The 14,779-nt window shown below is 40.6% G+C and overlaps 1 protein-coding gene across 3 annotated transcripts in view; it reads right to left on the reverse strand.

The window, feature by feature from the left end:
- The window catches only part of osbpl9 (oxysterol binding protein-like 9), a 201,180-nt gene that overhangs the window by 17,762 nt on the left and 168,639 nt on the right, over nucleotides 1-14,779 (reverse strand). For all 3 annotated transcript variants that reach the window (XM_072273759.1, XM_072273758.1, XM_072273760.1), the window contains 6 exons: nucleotides 9,555-9,664; nucleotides 7,731-7,849; nucleotides 7,255-7,340; nucleotides 5,491-5,665; nucleotides 4,681-4,765; nucleotides 2,510-2,620 (listed from right to left, as the gene is read on the reverse strand). In XM_072273759.1, coding sequence (XP_072129860.1) covers nucleotides 2,510-2,620; nucleotides 4,681-4,765; nucleotides 5,491-5,665; nucleotides 7,255-7,340; nucleotides 7,731-7,849; nucleotides 9,555-9,664 — 686 coding nt within the window. The remainder of the gene's footprint in view (nucleotides 1-2,509; nucleotides 2,621-4,680; nucleotides 4,766-5,490; nucleotides 5,666-7,254; nucleotides 7,341-7,730; nucleotides 7,850-9,554; nucleotides 9,665-14,779) is intronic.

Below are 14,779 nucleotides of genomic sequence, written 5' to 3' on the forward strand. Positions count from 1 at the left end.
GTTACGAAAGACCTACATTAGTACCCTGTTTTTGCTTTCAGAAGGTGTTTTCACTGTTACGAAAAAAAATTCAGCGTGCGATAATAGGCAGCACGCGCCCCGAGCAGCCACTTTCCCCCGGATTCGGAACTGCGTTCTCACTGGCATTACTTAAACACATGCCTGTGAGCAATCGTTTGCAAGATGAGTTCTATGGTATTGGAAAAGCCTAAAAGAGCTCGTAAGGGTGTTACACTTTGCGTAAAACTAGACATAATTAAGCGTTTCGATCATGGTGAACGAAGTAAGGACAAAGTGAGTTTGGCTTGTGGAAGCTGACGAAGATGATGTTGAAGGGGTTTCGGTATCCCATGACCAAGATCTGATAGATGAAGAGCTGATGCAATTGGAAGAGGAAAGGATAACAATCGAAACCGAATGAGTAATGATAAAGTACGACTTTAATTTTCAAAGGGTACGTTGGTTTAGGGGATATTTGCAGGATGGTTTGAGTCCCTACAAAGAACTGTGTGATAGAAAAATGTGCAAGGCTCAGCACTCAAGCAAGCCTTCCACATCAGCCACAGCAGGTGACAAACCTCGACCTTTGACATCGAGGCGGGCAGAGATAGAAGATGACCTGCCTGCCTTAATGGAAATAGACGACGAGATGACACCCCAGTGTCCCACCACCCCAACCCCCAGGCCACGGACAGATACCGATTCACAGAGAATGCAAAGGTAGCCGGGAGGCACACAGCACATCTTTAAGAAAAATGCCAAAATAAACATGCTAATTAATTAGGTGCCGCCGACACGTAATTGTCGGCCCAGATCAGAGACGACGCAATCGGAAATCGGAACTGATCTGGGCTGACAATTACGGGCGGCACCTAATTAATTAGCATGTTTGTTTAGGCTTTTTTCTTAAAGATGTGCTTTGGGCCTCCTGGCTACCGCTGCACCCCTGCATGCTTCACGGCAATGTATCGCTTGGCGAACTGCAGGGTGGGGGCCACTGCACCACCCAAACTCTGACTCAGCCTAATACACCATCAACAGTGTGTTCGGCGCTGTCTTCCCGATTCCAGCAAGTGATACTACACTGTACATACATTATTTCTACTTTATATAGACTGTGTATTTTTACGTGTTATTTGGTGTGATTTGGCAGCTTCATAGCTTAAAGGTTACTGGAGAGAGTGTTGCGCCATGTTTTTGCCAACAGCGCTTGCGTGAGATTTTCTGCCGACGGCGCTTGCATGAGATTTTCGCTACGGAGAACAGTGCAGTAATGATTGTGGGAAAGTATTTCTACTTTATATAGGCTGTGTATTTATCATATCATTCCTGCTTTTACTATATATTACTGTTATTTTAGATTTTATGTGTTATTTGGCATGATTTGGTAGGTTATTTTTGGGTCTGCGAACACTCACAAAATTTTCCCATATAAATAAATGTAATTGCTTCTTCGCTTTACGACATTTCGGCTTACGAACCGTTTCATAGGAACGCTCAACCTTCGGATGGCAGGGGAAACTTGTATATCATATTCATTAATAGCTATCTGCACATTCAATTCATCCACCTTGTTACGAATGCTCCTTGCATTGACACACAAAGCCTTCAGGCTTGCTTTTACAACACTTCTAGCCCTTATACAATTATGTTGAAAAGTGGCCCTTTTTGATTTTTTTTATAAAGCTTCCTGTCTCTTGAACTCAATGCCTTGGCTAACAAAGGGAAGCACACCATCCTATCATGTTCAGGCACGATGCCTGGACCCCAAGATATTCTACACATCAACACTATCAAGGTTCCTACAATTAACTGTGTACTTTCCCATTGCATCTGCTCTTCCAAAGTGCACCACCTCACTTGCCCAGATTAAACTCCACCAGTCATTATTTCACCCAAATGTGCAACTGATCAATAACCCACTGTATCCATTGGCAACCTTCTACACTAGCCACAACACCACCAATCTTTGTTCTCTGCAGACTTACTAAACCACCCATCCACATTTTCATCCCAGTCATCTTATATATATCATAATTTTTATGAACTTCTACCCTACCCTGCTCTGCTCCACAGAAAACAATCCAAGTTGTCCAACTTCTCCTTAGTGCTCATACTCACTAATCCAGGCAAATCTGTTCTGTACCCTTGCCAAAGCATCCTTGTCCGTCCTGTAATAGGGCAACCAGATTTGCAAACAACATGAAATTATAGTCATGGTTGCTATATCTAATGTCGTTGAAGGATGGAGGGATATGTACATTTGCAGACAAAAAGGATCAGTTTAATTTGGCGTCATTAACAATTAATAATGTGGCAAGGGGCCCATCCCTGTGATGTACTGCTCTCAGTCTGTTAGGCAAGGTGGGATAGGGGATAGTACTTGTCCAGAGGTATGACAGCACAGGAAAAAGACTGGATAGAACAAAAACCTAAACTGTGCAAGCAGCTTATTGCTGAGGAAATGTAGGGTATTAGTGGAGATGGATATTTCTTAAAATAAACTCACCTTGTCCAATGTTATGCACTCCTATAGACATCCCAAGAAACTTAGATTTAGTCCAAATGTGCGCATTGAACTGGATTTTCTTTGAGAAACATTCAGCATAAAATGCAGAAACTGTAACAAAGGAGAAAACTGTAATCAATTCATGTTCTAATAGAATTCTAATAAAGCATTAAGATAGAAAAATATATAAAAGTTACAATGTTCATCGGACACAGTTCAATCTTGTCTGCCTTGTGAGTAACCAATTCCATTCCATTTCCATATACTTTCTTCAATAACCAGTGGACAGGATCAAATTTCCCATTCCAAATTTACAAATACAATTCTATTCAGTCACAATAGAAGGTCAAGCTGAAGAACAGAAAGTGAACCTACTGGCAGGTATCTTGCTGTAACAAGTTACACTGAGATGAAATGCATAAAAAGAAACAAATCTTTTGAAACTGCATTTTTGAATATAATAATTTCTGCCTTTCAGTCCCGTTATTACACAATACTCACCAAAGCTTAGGTCAGTGACACATCAATAGCCAGAAACAATGAGCTTCCATAGCAACTGGGTATCAGAGAGCTCAGCAAAAGTACAGCATTAGATTATGACATTACATCAGAAAAAGACCCAGGATCATTTCTGATACCTTTTAGGACTAAAACATCCACTTCAGTTTTGACAAAACGCCTATGATAAGGTTCAAATGACCAAATGCTGAAGGAAATCAGTGGGTCAGAGAGAATTTGCAGAGGGAAACTGACAATCGGCCTTCATCTCGACTACAAGATAGATGGCCAGTACAAAGAAGTGAGGGGAAGTTTTTGTGTAAGCTGTAGGTGAGGTGGATCCTGGTGAGGAGGGGTGCTAGACAGCTGGAGGAAGGGTAAGTGGAAATAGTGACAGACACTGAGTGGTGATAGGTGGAGGCAAAGGGCTGTACTTGATGGAATCTAATAAAAAAAGGGAGGTAGGGTGGGCAGATGGGGACAGTAGTGGGGGAAGGAACTCATGGGAGGAGTGTCTGGGTGATGGGCAGAGGAGGGGAAAGAAATGGCGGTTGTGGAGGGTGGGGGTATAGTTGGAACTGAGTAGATCAGGAGAAAGTAAAAAACAAGACAGGGAGCAGATTCCTAAAATTTGAGAATTCAAATGTATGTGCTGGTTCAGTTCCTGGTGGAAATGAGGTGCATTTGCTCTGATATGTGTTTAGTTACTCAGTGCATTCCTTTTAGTTTTGCATTTTCAGCTATTGTTCTGTATCTCATAATTCCAGTTTGTTTATTTTTGCTCTAACTGTACTCACTCATTTTTTAAACTAAATGTCACTGAACTTGTTACGTCACTGAGACAATCTTGGCCTCCACTCTATCACAGATATTACTCCTCACCATGCTCCAGAACTTTGGTTTTATTTTGGGTGTCCAGCATTGCCAGTTTTCTGCTTTCTAATTATTGTTCAATAGTTATTGAATATAAACTGAGATTATTACTCACAAGATTGAGCACCAACAGAGATAAACCCTGGCCATATACTAAAATGGTATTGAAATCATACAGGACTGGACTCTATTTAGCCTACTGTTCTTTAAAAGAGAAATTTGGTTTGTTCTCACCATGTATTTTAGTTTCCCTCTAAACAACACAATTCTTTTCCTTTCAAGTACTTAACCCATTCCTAACCGAAGTCACTACTGAATTTATTGCATCATCCTATCAGGCAGTAAATTCCAGATCATAACTCATCACATAAAAATATTATTAGTTTCTCCCTGGTTTAACAATTATTGTAGCTTTTGGTCTTATAATTAACAACCCTTCAAGCAAACACAAATTTCTGTTTAATCAAAGCGCATGATGAAATGGAATACCTCGGTATTCCCTACTCTTAAACAGTTACTGTGTCACCTGCCCTTCTACATAACTAAAGTCCATCATCCCTGTTGACATTCTAGAAAATCTTCTCTGTATCCTACTCTCTGGTCTTACTATCTGTGTGGTAAACAGGTTATTAAATCTAACCAGTGGTAGACACTGTAAGCCTGTCAAAGTTGGGGAAGGATTGCAATAAAAATGTCTAGTCAGCCATGGAGGAGGTAACAATGATAATGAAATAGTCAGAAAATAGAAATTCTATGATGTGTTTTGATATCCTTAACACGATTACTGAAATTAAACTCACTTGGTGGGTGATGAGACACTTGCTCTGCTACGAAGGTTACACTGTTCTGACTGGCCTCTGGAATTGGTCCTTCAGCAACAGGCTCCTGTGGTGAAAAAACTCATTTGAAAATTTTCGTTACTGAGAATGTAAGTTTGTTAATGTATATGTGTATCAGAATACATTTCTGAAAACTATTTAAAGCAACAGTTATATACACATTATTTAAACAGTGTAATCTTAGAGTTGTAGAATATGGAAACAGGCCCTGTAAGGTAGGTTGTAAAGAGTCAGCAAAGAGGAGCAAGATAACACACCTGGTTGAGTGGTGCTGTAACAATACCAATCACTCAATATTGCAGAAGTGAAAAACTGATGGTTGACTTCAGGAAGGGGAGGAAAGCAAACATGTGCCAGTCTACATTGATGGATCAGTGAAAGACAACAGATTTAAATCTCTGAGCGATAATGCCATCTTTTGTGGCTATCATTGATCAGGAGGTACAGAAGATGGAATTCCCATGCTACCAAGTTCAAGAATAGCTTCTTCCTTTCAAACATTCAGTTCTTAATCCAACCTGCAATCCCCAATCACTATCTCAGTATAGCAACACTATGACCATTTCAACTACAATTGATGTTCTTTTTTGTTCTGATTGAGTTCTTCCTTGTATTATTGATGTTTTCTTGTGAATGTTGTTTATCTGATGCTACGTGCAAATGATGGCTTTGCAACTAAGTTTTACATTGCTTCTGAAAATTCTTGTGGGACCAAACAAAAATGGGACAAGAATCCTTATAAGAAAATTATCAGAGAAAAAAGCAACTTACTGCATTTTCTTCAATTTCAATCTCAGGTACTATCCAATGACATTTAAAAATCTCTCCAAGAATAGGATTGTATGGTTTCTTGGCTACCGATCCTTTGCGGCCAGCGTGAAAGGCCGAGAGATACCATTTGACAACCTGCACCATTCGGTCCCTTGGGTCAGTTTGGTCTACAATACTTTTTAAAGAAAGTATTTCAGTAAATTATTCAATTTGTAGATTAAACAAATACACAATAAAGCCAAGAGAAAAACATTTAAAAGACCAGCTTTATTCTATACTATGCACAATTCTCAATGTTAGTAAATGTCATTTGATTTAACCTGAAGCACCTCTTCCATTTTTTAAAATTTTAAAACATATGCCAATAAACCATTCAGATATGGCAAGTAGAAAGAAGCTGATGATATTAACAGTTAGATTAAGGATGGGTGGGGGGAGGGTTTATTAGGGGCACAGAGAGACAAAGTCATAAAAGTAAGAAACAAACTGCTTGAAGAACTTTGGTGTCAAGCAGCATCTGTGGAGGCAAAGAGATGGTCAATATTCAGGTTGAAACCCTTCATCGGGATATTCAGTCTCAACCAAAGAAGACAATGATCTCTTGACCCGCAGTTTGTTTTCAGTTCCAGGCTCCAGTATTGCTGTCTCTTTGTGCCTCCATGACCTAAAAGGACAGCATGAGGAAACAGTCTACCCTAGGTGTTTTAAACTATGATCTGGACCTCACTACCCATATGAGAGATAGAAAGAATTAATCCTGGCCTTTGACAGGGAATTGGCATTTGAGGGAAAATAACTTGCTGGATTACAAGAGCAAAATAATAGAGCTCAAAAGATTGCTTCTTAAGGAGCTGGCACAGACTCAAATGGACCAAATAGCTTCTCTCTGTGCTATAATAATCTGAAGGTTCATGGATAGGATTTACAAGTTGTTCTGGAGGGGCCCATGCATTGAGGTGGTCCTGTGAAAGATCAGGGATTGAGGGGAGTGAAGAGGATTTGAGACATGATCCAAGGACCAGTAGTAGGGGATCTTGTAGGTGACAGGAACAAAAAACCTGCTGGGAAGAGATCCTTGTATTGACCTGGTTACCATCCCTTCTTTGGACTAAAACTGTCCTCGGCTGTCCTGCAAAGTCTTGCTTCTGCATGAGACAGCAACACCATTTTGGGTCAAACATCCACCTTACAAATTTGTGCAAATTTATACATGGAGAGCTCACAACAAGTTTTGTGCCTTATGAGAACAAAATGAGAAGTACCTAATCACGTTTGGAGTTTGTTTTTTTATAAACTTTTTTTTAAGCCTCTTGCAGAAAATCATGGCACCACACAAAATAATTTCAAGGTCAATATATTAATTCTGCACACATCCCCAAGAGTGAACAATTGCCACAAAAACCACACTTCCTGTGCACCTTTCTTGTCTTTGTTATCCACCCAGCTTCTCATCACCTCCCCCACATGGTTGCATCTGACCATCACCCTGGGATCAATAAAGTATGACTATGACTATGAAATCCGTGGCCGTTTCTGGACGTTTTCATCATACAGCTTTCAACTTCATCACTCCAAAAATCACTCAAGGGCAGCATCTTTACTAAGATGTCATGCAGATGAAATTGTTATAATGGAAACAATCCTGAAGAAATTTCTTTAAACTACATGTGTATGTTAATCCTACGTTACATTTGAATTTATCAGCATCATAATATTTCTAGGTTTTCCAGTAATTCTAGATTTATAAGTTAAGAAGTTATTTACCTTACAAATAAATCTGGATGTGCAAAGAAGTCTGCATACATTTCTAACAAAGACCGCCTTTCCAAAATAAAAGTGGGAAGCACCACCTGCAAGAGGATCAGCATTTTGTTTTACATTAACTGGCACAAAAAGTCATACTACTTATTTTCAGAATTAATAGTTGATTTGCATAGGGCATCCAAAGCAGTAGAACTAAACAACAAAGTGCCTACCAAGGATGGGAACCTAAAAGGCTCAAATTACCTTAATATTTCTAATATTCAAACACACATATATTGATTCCAATTGTTTTAAAGGTTCAACACAAAAAACGCAGAAACTGACTTAAAATACAACCAAACTTATAATTTGAATCCTGCTAATCCAATGAACAAGACAATTTAAATAGCGATTTTTAAAAAACTTTTAATTTTAAAAAAAGGCAAACCAATGGAGATTTATCAGAATATTCAAACAAAATTGGCCGCCATCCTTACCTTTGTCAGATCCATTCCCAGTCGGACTTGGGATAGGAGATGCATGATGACACTCTTATGCTCTTCCACAGATTCCCCTTCCCCCTCATCATCTCTCTCATCATGCGTATCAAACAACTCTAGGAATGACAGGAAGCATTTAGGAATCTCGTATGTTGTATATGATCGCATTCATATTAGCTTCAAGATGAACTTCTGTTTAATGCTAAAGCTCAAAATGTTGAAAAATGGCAAAAAACTTCACCCTTTGAAATGTTACTTATTTATAAATCTAATATTCTGCTGACAAGAATTTAGTCAAACTTTTCTATAAGCTTGTAAATTGTTGTGTCAAAATTAAAAAGTCTTAATATAGTTGAAGATTCTTGCCAGAGTCCGAAAAATTTGAAACTCTCTCCCAACTCGAAGATCATCCAAGGTATAAAAATACGATCTATTGACTAACTATCAACGAACAGCACTAAAATCAATGGACACACAGAGAAACCATGAGTATTTATAATTAGATATGTAGTTACACGCAGCCTACAGCAGAAAAATGGACAATTCTGGACTAAAATAGAACACCCTTAAACTACACTCAAAAATGAAAACTTACTAAATTAAGCCGTATTTTTATGGCTAACATATCTATACAGATAGTTAAATAAAACACGTACATTGATCTAAGATTTGCACTTCTGGGTCTTCCTAAGAAAACTCATGCTTCAAAACACTAGGCAAAAAAACTTTTATAACAAGTATCCATTAGAAAGCTACTGATAAGATGGTGTATTGATTAAAATATTCAAACCATTCCTCCAGGAATGAATAAATTTAACTGATTTACCAAAATATATAATCATTTGGGGACCTTATGAGTCAATGAATGAACCAAGATGGCGGCAGCAACATTTTGCAGCCTATAATTTCTCTTTAAAGGATGTTCTTTTGAACTGACTAAACAATCTGGCACTTTTGCAATCTCTTGGGGGATTCAGCGAACTAGATTCTCAACAGTACAGGTACAGCTGGGTCGGCCATCGCTAGGGTTGCATGCTGCATAGATGCCCGAGGATGGAAGACGACCCCGTGGTTGACTGATGAAAGATTTGAGCATGATTAAAATCATCCAGTACAAGAGCAGGAAACAAACAGGTGTTCAGCACCATCTGCCTGTGTTTGACTGGTCTCCCTCTCTTCTTGTTACAACCAATGGGTGGGAGGTGCAGCAGTCTTGGGTCCCATACCACCAGATTCAGGAGCAGTTGTTGCCCTGCAGCCATTGGACCCCTGGACAGGCTTTACTTGCCTTAGGGCTGAATGGCTCTGGAGCTATAGACTCACTTTTGGGGACTCTGCAGCTCATGTTCCATGTGTTTTTGTTACTTATTTTTTTTACTACTTGCACGATTTGATCAAGGCGCCAAAGATAAGGACGAAGGACGAACCAATGTTCAGCTCACCAATCTGCGACGTTTACTCACTTCAGCACTGAAATGACTCTACTGCTGTGACCTGCAACTATCGCCACTTGGCTCAGTGCTGAACTGGCTGAGTGGCTGTGGACTCACTCTGCGTTAACGCTCTGTGTTATTAGTACAATTCTTATCGTTTGTGTGATTTCTTCTTTTTCTTGCACATTGGGTGTTTGATGGTCTTTGTTGCGTGCTTTTTTTGTAAAAACGGGTCCTATTTTGTTTATTTATTTTGTGGCTGCCTGCAAGAAGATGAATCTCAAGGTTGTATACATTATACATTTGTTGATAATGAATGTCCTTGAACTTTGAAGAGGTTCTAATTGCTCTCAATTTAAGAAATGAGCATAATTGAGCAGAAACATACCTGCATCATTTGTTCCATTAGACATGGAAGAGTTCAACGATTCTGTGGTGTCTGGGCGCTTCAGACTGCCACCTGTGTTGCTGTGAGAGATCACTGCCGGAGATTTAGCACTACAAAAATTAAAAACCGTCTCTGTAATGTTGATAATGGAATATTTAAACTGCAGTCTATGACATTATATAATGATTTCTTCTAAATTGTAATTCCAAGATCCCACTATTTCTTGAGCTCAGGGCTTCGGTTATTTTCCTATTGAGCAATATCGTCAAACAGTTGTAGAGGAATGGTGATGGTAGTGGGGGAAACTTTTAACAGCTCAGAAAGAGCAATAACACAGCTTAAAACTGTCAAACCAAAGAACCAAGTATAACTTCCAAGTAAGATTGAAATAATAGATTATTTTTATTTTACAAATTGATTAACCAGGCTCAAAATCATTCTGAAGCATCTAGAACATTTAATACAAATTTAAATTCTATAAAATGTTCTTGAAAGCATTCTCTATTTTTAAAAAAAGAGAGTCTCAAATGTCTGTCTGACTTCATACGATGTTAGCAGTCAGCAGCTAGTATCTAGGAAAAAATGTAACGCAAAAAGTAAGATGCAACTGAAGATCAAATTTTAACAGCGAGGAATTCAAATCCTGAGTCCCAATTTGTAATGCTATATCCTAAATGACTGATCTTTGGATAAACACAGGCACAATAAGACCGAGTCAACATAGCTATTTCTGTGTTCGTGCCAATACTGATTTCAATTTAAATGACAGATTTGAATTTGCAAGTCTCCTAGCAACTTAAGCCAACAACCAGAAGTGCCACATAAAACATGTACCGAAAATAAATAAAACCATCTGACTGCAACATTCCGCGTGTATAGAACTGTGAGAATTAAGAAGAATTGCAAAAGATGTTGCATAACATCAAACTGTTATTTTTAATAAACTTGCAGCTTCTCTAAACACACTGGTGAGCACACTTTTCTAACAAGCACCTATTATTATTTATTCATTTTTTTAAACGATTTAGTTCACTCTGTTTTCCATTCATCCTAAATCAAAGGGACCTTTGTCATGCACAACAAGCCTTTTCTGAACTTAAGTTTTTTAGAATCATTGTGCATAATCAAACTATTAAATCCACCACTGTTGACCAAATTTACTGCAATCTGTTGTGAATACATTATGTATTGTAATTCCTCTACAAGCTTGTTCAATGTTATAATGCCATATCCCTGTCACTGCAGCTTCTTTTTGACAAAACAGTAACTTGCATCTATACTATTAAAACCTCCCAAGGATTTTCCAGGAGGATTATCAGAGAGAAAAAAAATGACAGAAGGGGATCTGCTGGGCAAATGTATGTTTAAAGACCTCCCAACAGATTCGGCATTTATAAAAGGAAGAGAGACCATAAAGTAACAGCAGTGTGGGGAGGTGAGAGAAGTAGGTCAGAGCTGGATATTTGCAATATTCTTGGTTGATTATAGGCTGAAGAAAATTACAGAAGGCCAAAAAATTAATTTAAACACATAGACAAGAATTTAAAATTAATGGTAATGGAGCAGACGCCAACACAAGTTAGCAATCACACAATGAATACAATTTGCTACAAGCGAACATATATGGAAAGGTAATAAAATATTAACATTAGTGAACACTGAAAGGCATAAGTGGCAATTTCATCACCAGATCAGTTATGGTACAGTGATGACTTTCCATAAAGCAGAGTGTATAGCTCTGATTGTTTTGCTGTATACAGAGCTTTCCACTAGTTCTTGATGTCATGTGGGATAAGTGTGAGAAAAATGTAAAATACACCCAAATGCAAATGATTTAAACTAGATTGGATGGGATGTGGGATACTGTTAGAGTGAGTTTTTGGGTAGATGATTTTTTTACACTTAAATGACTCTGGCCACCAGACTTCTATTTGACAAAGTACTGTGGATTGAGTTCACAACAATGTGCTTCCTAATAAGGTGTGAATACCAGATGCTTCTGGTGCCGTAGTTTGACCAGATGCTGTAGTTTTGAAGACAGTATTATCTATACTTTATAAATATTAATTGTCTTCTATGTTAGCACGTAAAATGCCAAATAAATGTATTGTGGATCTAACTTGCATTCCTAAAGGCTGCGGATACCATCCCAGACATGTTGGTGTCGGGAGGAAAGGATGAAGTCAGGAGGTGTGATGTTTTGTATGTAGCTTCAAAAGGAAGCATTGTCTATAACTTTTTAAGTAGCGATTGCCTTTGTGTTTAGCATATAAATATCGAGCCCATTGGGCTAGCAGACCTTTCTACCGAAAGCGTCTCCGTCCGTATGATGCCTGCTGTACCTTGTTGTGTTGAATAAAGAAGCTGCTTTGTATCTACCAGTGACTCTGTCTCTCCAGTGATTTCATCCACGCTACAACATTTGGTGTCAGGAATGGGATACCTTCGTGACCCATTGTGCGTGTGGCCAGCGTTCCTAGCAGTCTAAGTTGGTGAGTATTTTTCTAAAATAACACTCACACTTGGATCTGTTCGGTCGGTGGTGCACGGGCCACGAAGTACACGAATGTGGAGAGCTGAACTGGTAGATAGAAAAGTAGTGTGTGTGCGTGTGTGTGTGTGTGCATGTGTGTTTATGTAAGTGGGGAATCTTTGCACGTAAACTTGGTTAACTTGGTGAGACTTGGACCACCAGTTGTGAAAGGTGGTAACCAACGGTACGATTCAAGACGCTAGAGTGGGGGTGTGTATACTCGTTCCGGGAGCTGCATTTTAGTGTATGTGTGTGCAAGTGTGATGCAAAGGGAAACAGCAGGCATCATGAGTTCGGGTACTCAAAAGTGGCAGATTGTGGAATACATACTCTGCGGTTTTAAGTATGTACTGTTTAACTGCTACCCGTCTTTGACATTTTGCGTAGTGTGGGAATTAGTATGGAGATATCTCGGACAGGCCTTACCCAGATAGATCTACTAGAATGGCACCTATTGGCAACATCAGGTTGAGAACCCTGATGATCCCAGCCAGCCCTTGACCTTGATTACGACTACTCATAAGCCCTTCACCCCCGAGGAGAAACAGAGCATCTTGTCTGAGTTGCCCTCACTTAAAGTCGCCTGTGGGAATTCAGAATTTTGGCACAAGCTCGAGGAAATGGTTGAAATTCACCAGATGCACCCTAAAGATATACATGTGTAAGTGAAAGCCAAGTGCCCGAGGAATATGTGGGACAGGATGGCTCAGGGGGTGTGGGATGGTACATGGGCAACTACCAAAAGCGCCAGTAATGAAGAAAGATATCGCTTTTTTAAAGGGGAAGTGAGGCAGTGGCAGGGGGAGGCAAGAGTAGCTGGGGAGCGATAATGGCTGTCATTCAAAAGGCTGACGAGACAGCCATGGATTACGCAGAACATAAGTACCGAGCATATGAGGAGAATTCAGGGTTGGATAATCCAGGGAGGGTTGACCCAATCTTCCTAACAATGCTGAAGCAAGGTCTGAGCTCAGCCCACCAGGAAGTTTTAGATTTAGGCGTAATGGTGGGGTCCGACTACTCTGCGATAGTTTCGTGGGCCAGTGAGATAGACCAAAGAAAAGGCAAGAGAAATCCTAAAGTGGGTATAGCGGATGCAGCTGCTGTGATGTCCCAGAGAGTTTGTTTTGCTTGCCGGCAGCCAGGGCACCTAGCAAAGGACTGCCGGACCAGGTATAAGACAGTGAAGGAGTTGTTATGCTACAGCTGTGGCTTATCGGGACATAGCTGGATAGAGTGTCCAAAAGGGAGGGGGAAAACCCAGGTGAAGGTCACGGCAGACACCCAGTCACTCACCCCATCAGCAACCAGTCTGACTGTCGATCAGATCAAAGAGTTAGTAATGACGCCTCTTAGGGCAGAAAAAGATGTGGCAGCTGGCTCCACTGCCAGCGCTGGTGACCCGCGGATGTACACAACGGCATTGTTAGGGGGATGGCAATGCAATATGTTAGTGGACACAGGGGCATCTGTATCGATAACAAACTTGCCCTTACCAACATCTGGACAGGCCAGTTATATCAGGGATGTAGGAGGGAAAACAGTAAAAGCAGAAAGAAGCGAGTAGCAAATACTAGAAATCAGGGGAGTGCAGCTTCCAGTGTATTTCTGGGTATGTCCAAATAATGAGGGCATGATCCTTGGAATAGACATCCTACGGGAAGCAGGAGCTGTTATAGATTCGGGAAAGGGAGAAATAATGTGGATGAGTCAGGGGCAGCGAATGCATACAACCAACAGAATACACAGCCTGCCTAGCATAGTCACAGCTGCCCTGATCACCAGAGACTGCAGCCCGGATGGGGACCGTGGGTTACCTTGTCAGCAGTTCCCAGCAGTGTGGGCTACACACAAGCAAGATTGTGGTCCAGTAAAGATAAACCCAGTTAAAATAGAGGAGGGTCTGTATAAACCCCCTAAGCAGGACCCTATACAAACTGACACACTGACCGCTGTTCAGGGTATAGTGAAGGAACAAAAACACCAGGGGATACTCAGAGACACTGCGGCCACTCCAGAACATAAAGTTTTCCCAGTTCCTCCAAGGGCAGACATTACTGCAAATAAGGCAGGAGGGGAACAAGAGGCAACTGAAATTGCAAGTGTGCAGGAGGAAATGACAGAAGCCAGTTTAGTAAAATTATATGAAGAGGTAGAGGCAGAAGAGAAGGGAAAATGGAGGAGAAAAGGGGCAAAGGAGGGACCAGATGGGTGCTGGACACATGGGGAGGAAAGAGTCGCGGTGGCCCCACCCTGTATTAGACAGATACTACTGAAGTTATATCATGGGGTGATGCATCAGGGAGGGCAGAGCATGATCACAACCCTCCAGCAGGACTGGTGATGGCCAGGGATGGGTGGGGATGTTGAGAAATTCTGCCGCCGTTGTATCATTTGTGCCCAGCATAACCCTCGTAAGGGCAGAAAGCTACAGCTGGCAGATCAGCCTCGGCCGAGGGAACCCTGGGAAAACATCCAGATAGACTTCACAGGGCCCCTGCCAAAAAGCAGGGGGGAAAGCTACTGTCTAGTAATTATGGTCACTTCACCTGGTGGGTAGAGGCTTTCCCAACAAGGGATTGCACAGCCCACACCACTGCATGGATCCTAGTTCAGGAAATCCTCCCAAGGTGGGGAACACCAGTCCGGATGGATTCAGATCAGGGAGCACATTTCACAGGGAAAGTGATGA

The sequence above is a fragment of the Mobula birostris genome, chromosome 12, assembly GCF_030028105.1.
Source record: "Mobula birostris isolate sMobBir1 chromosome 12, sMobBir1.hap1, whole genome shotgun sequence".
NCBI lineage: Eukaryota > Metazoa > Chordata > Chondrichthyes > Myliobatiformes > Myliobatidae > Mobula > Mobula birostris.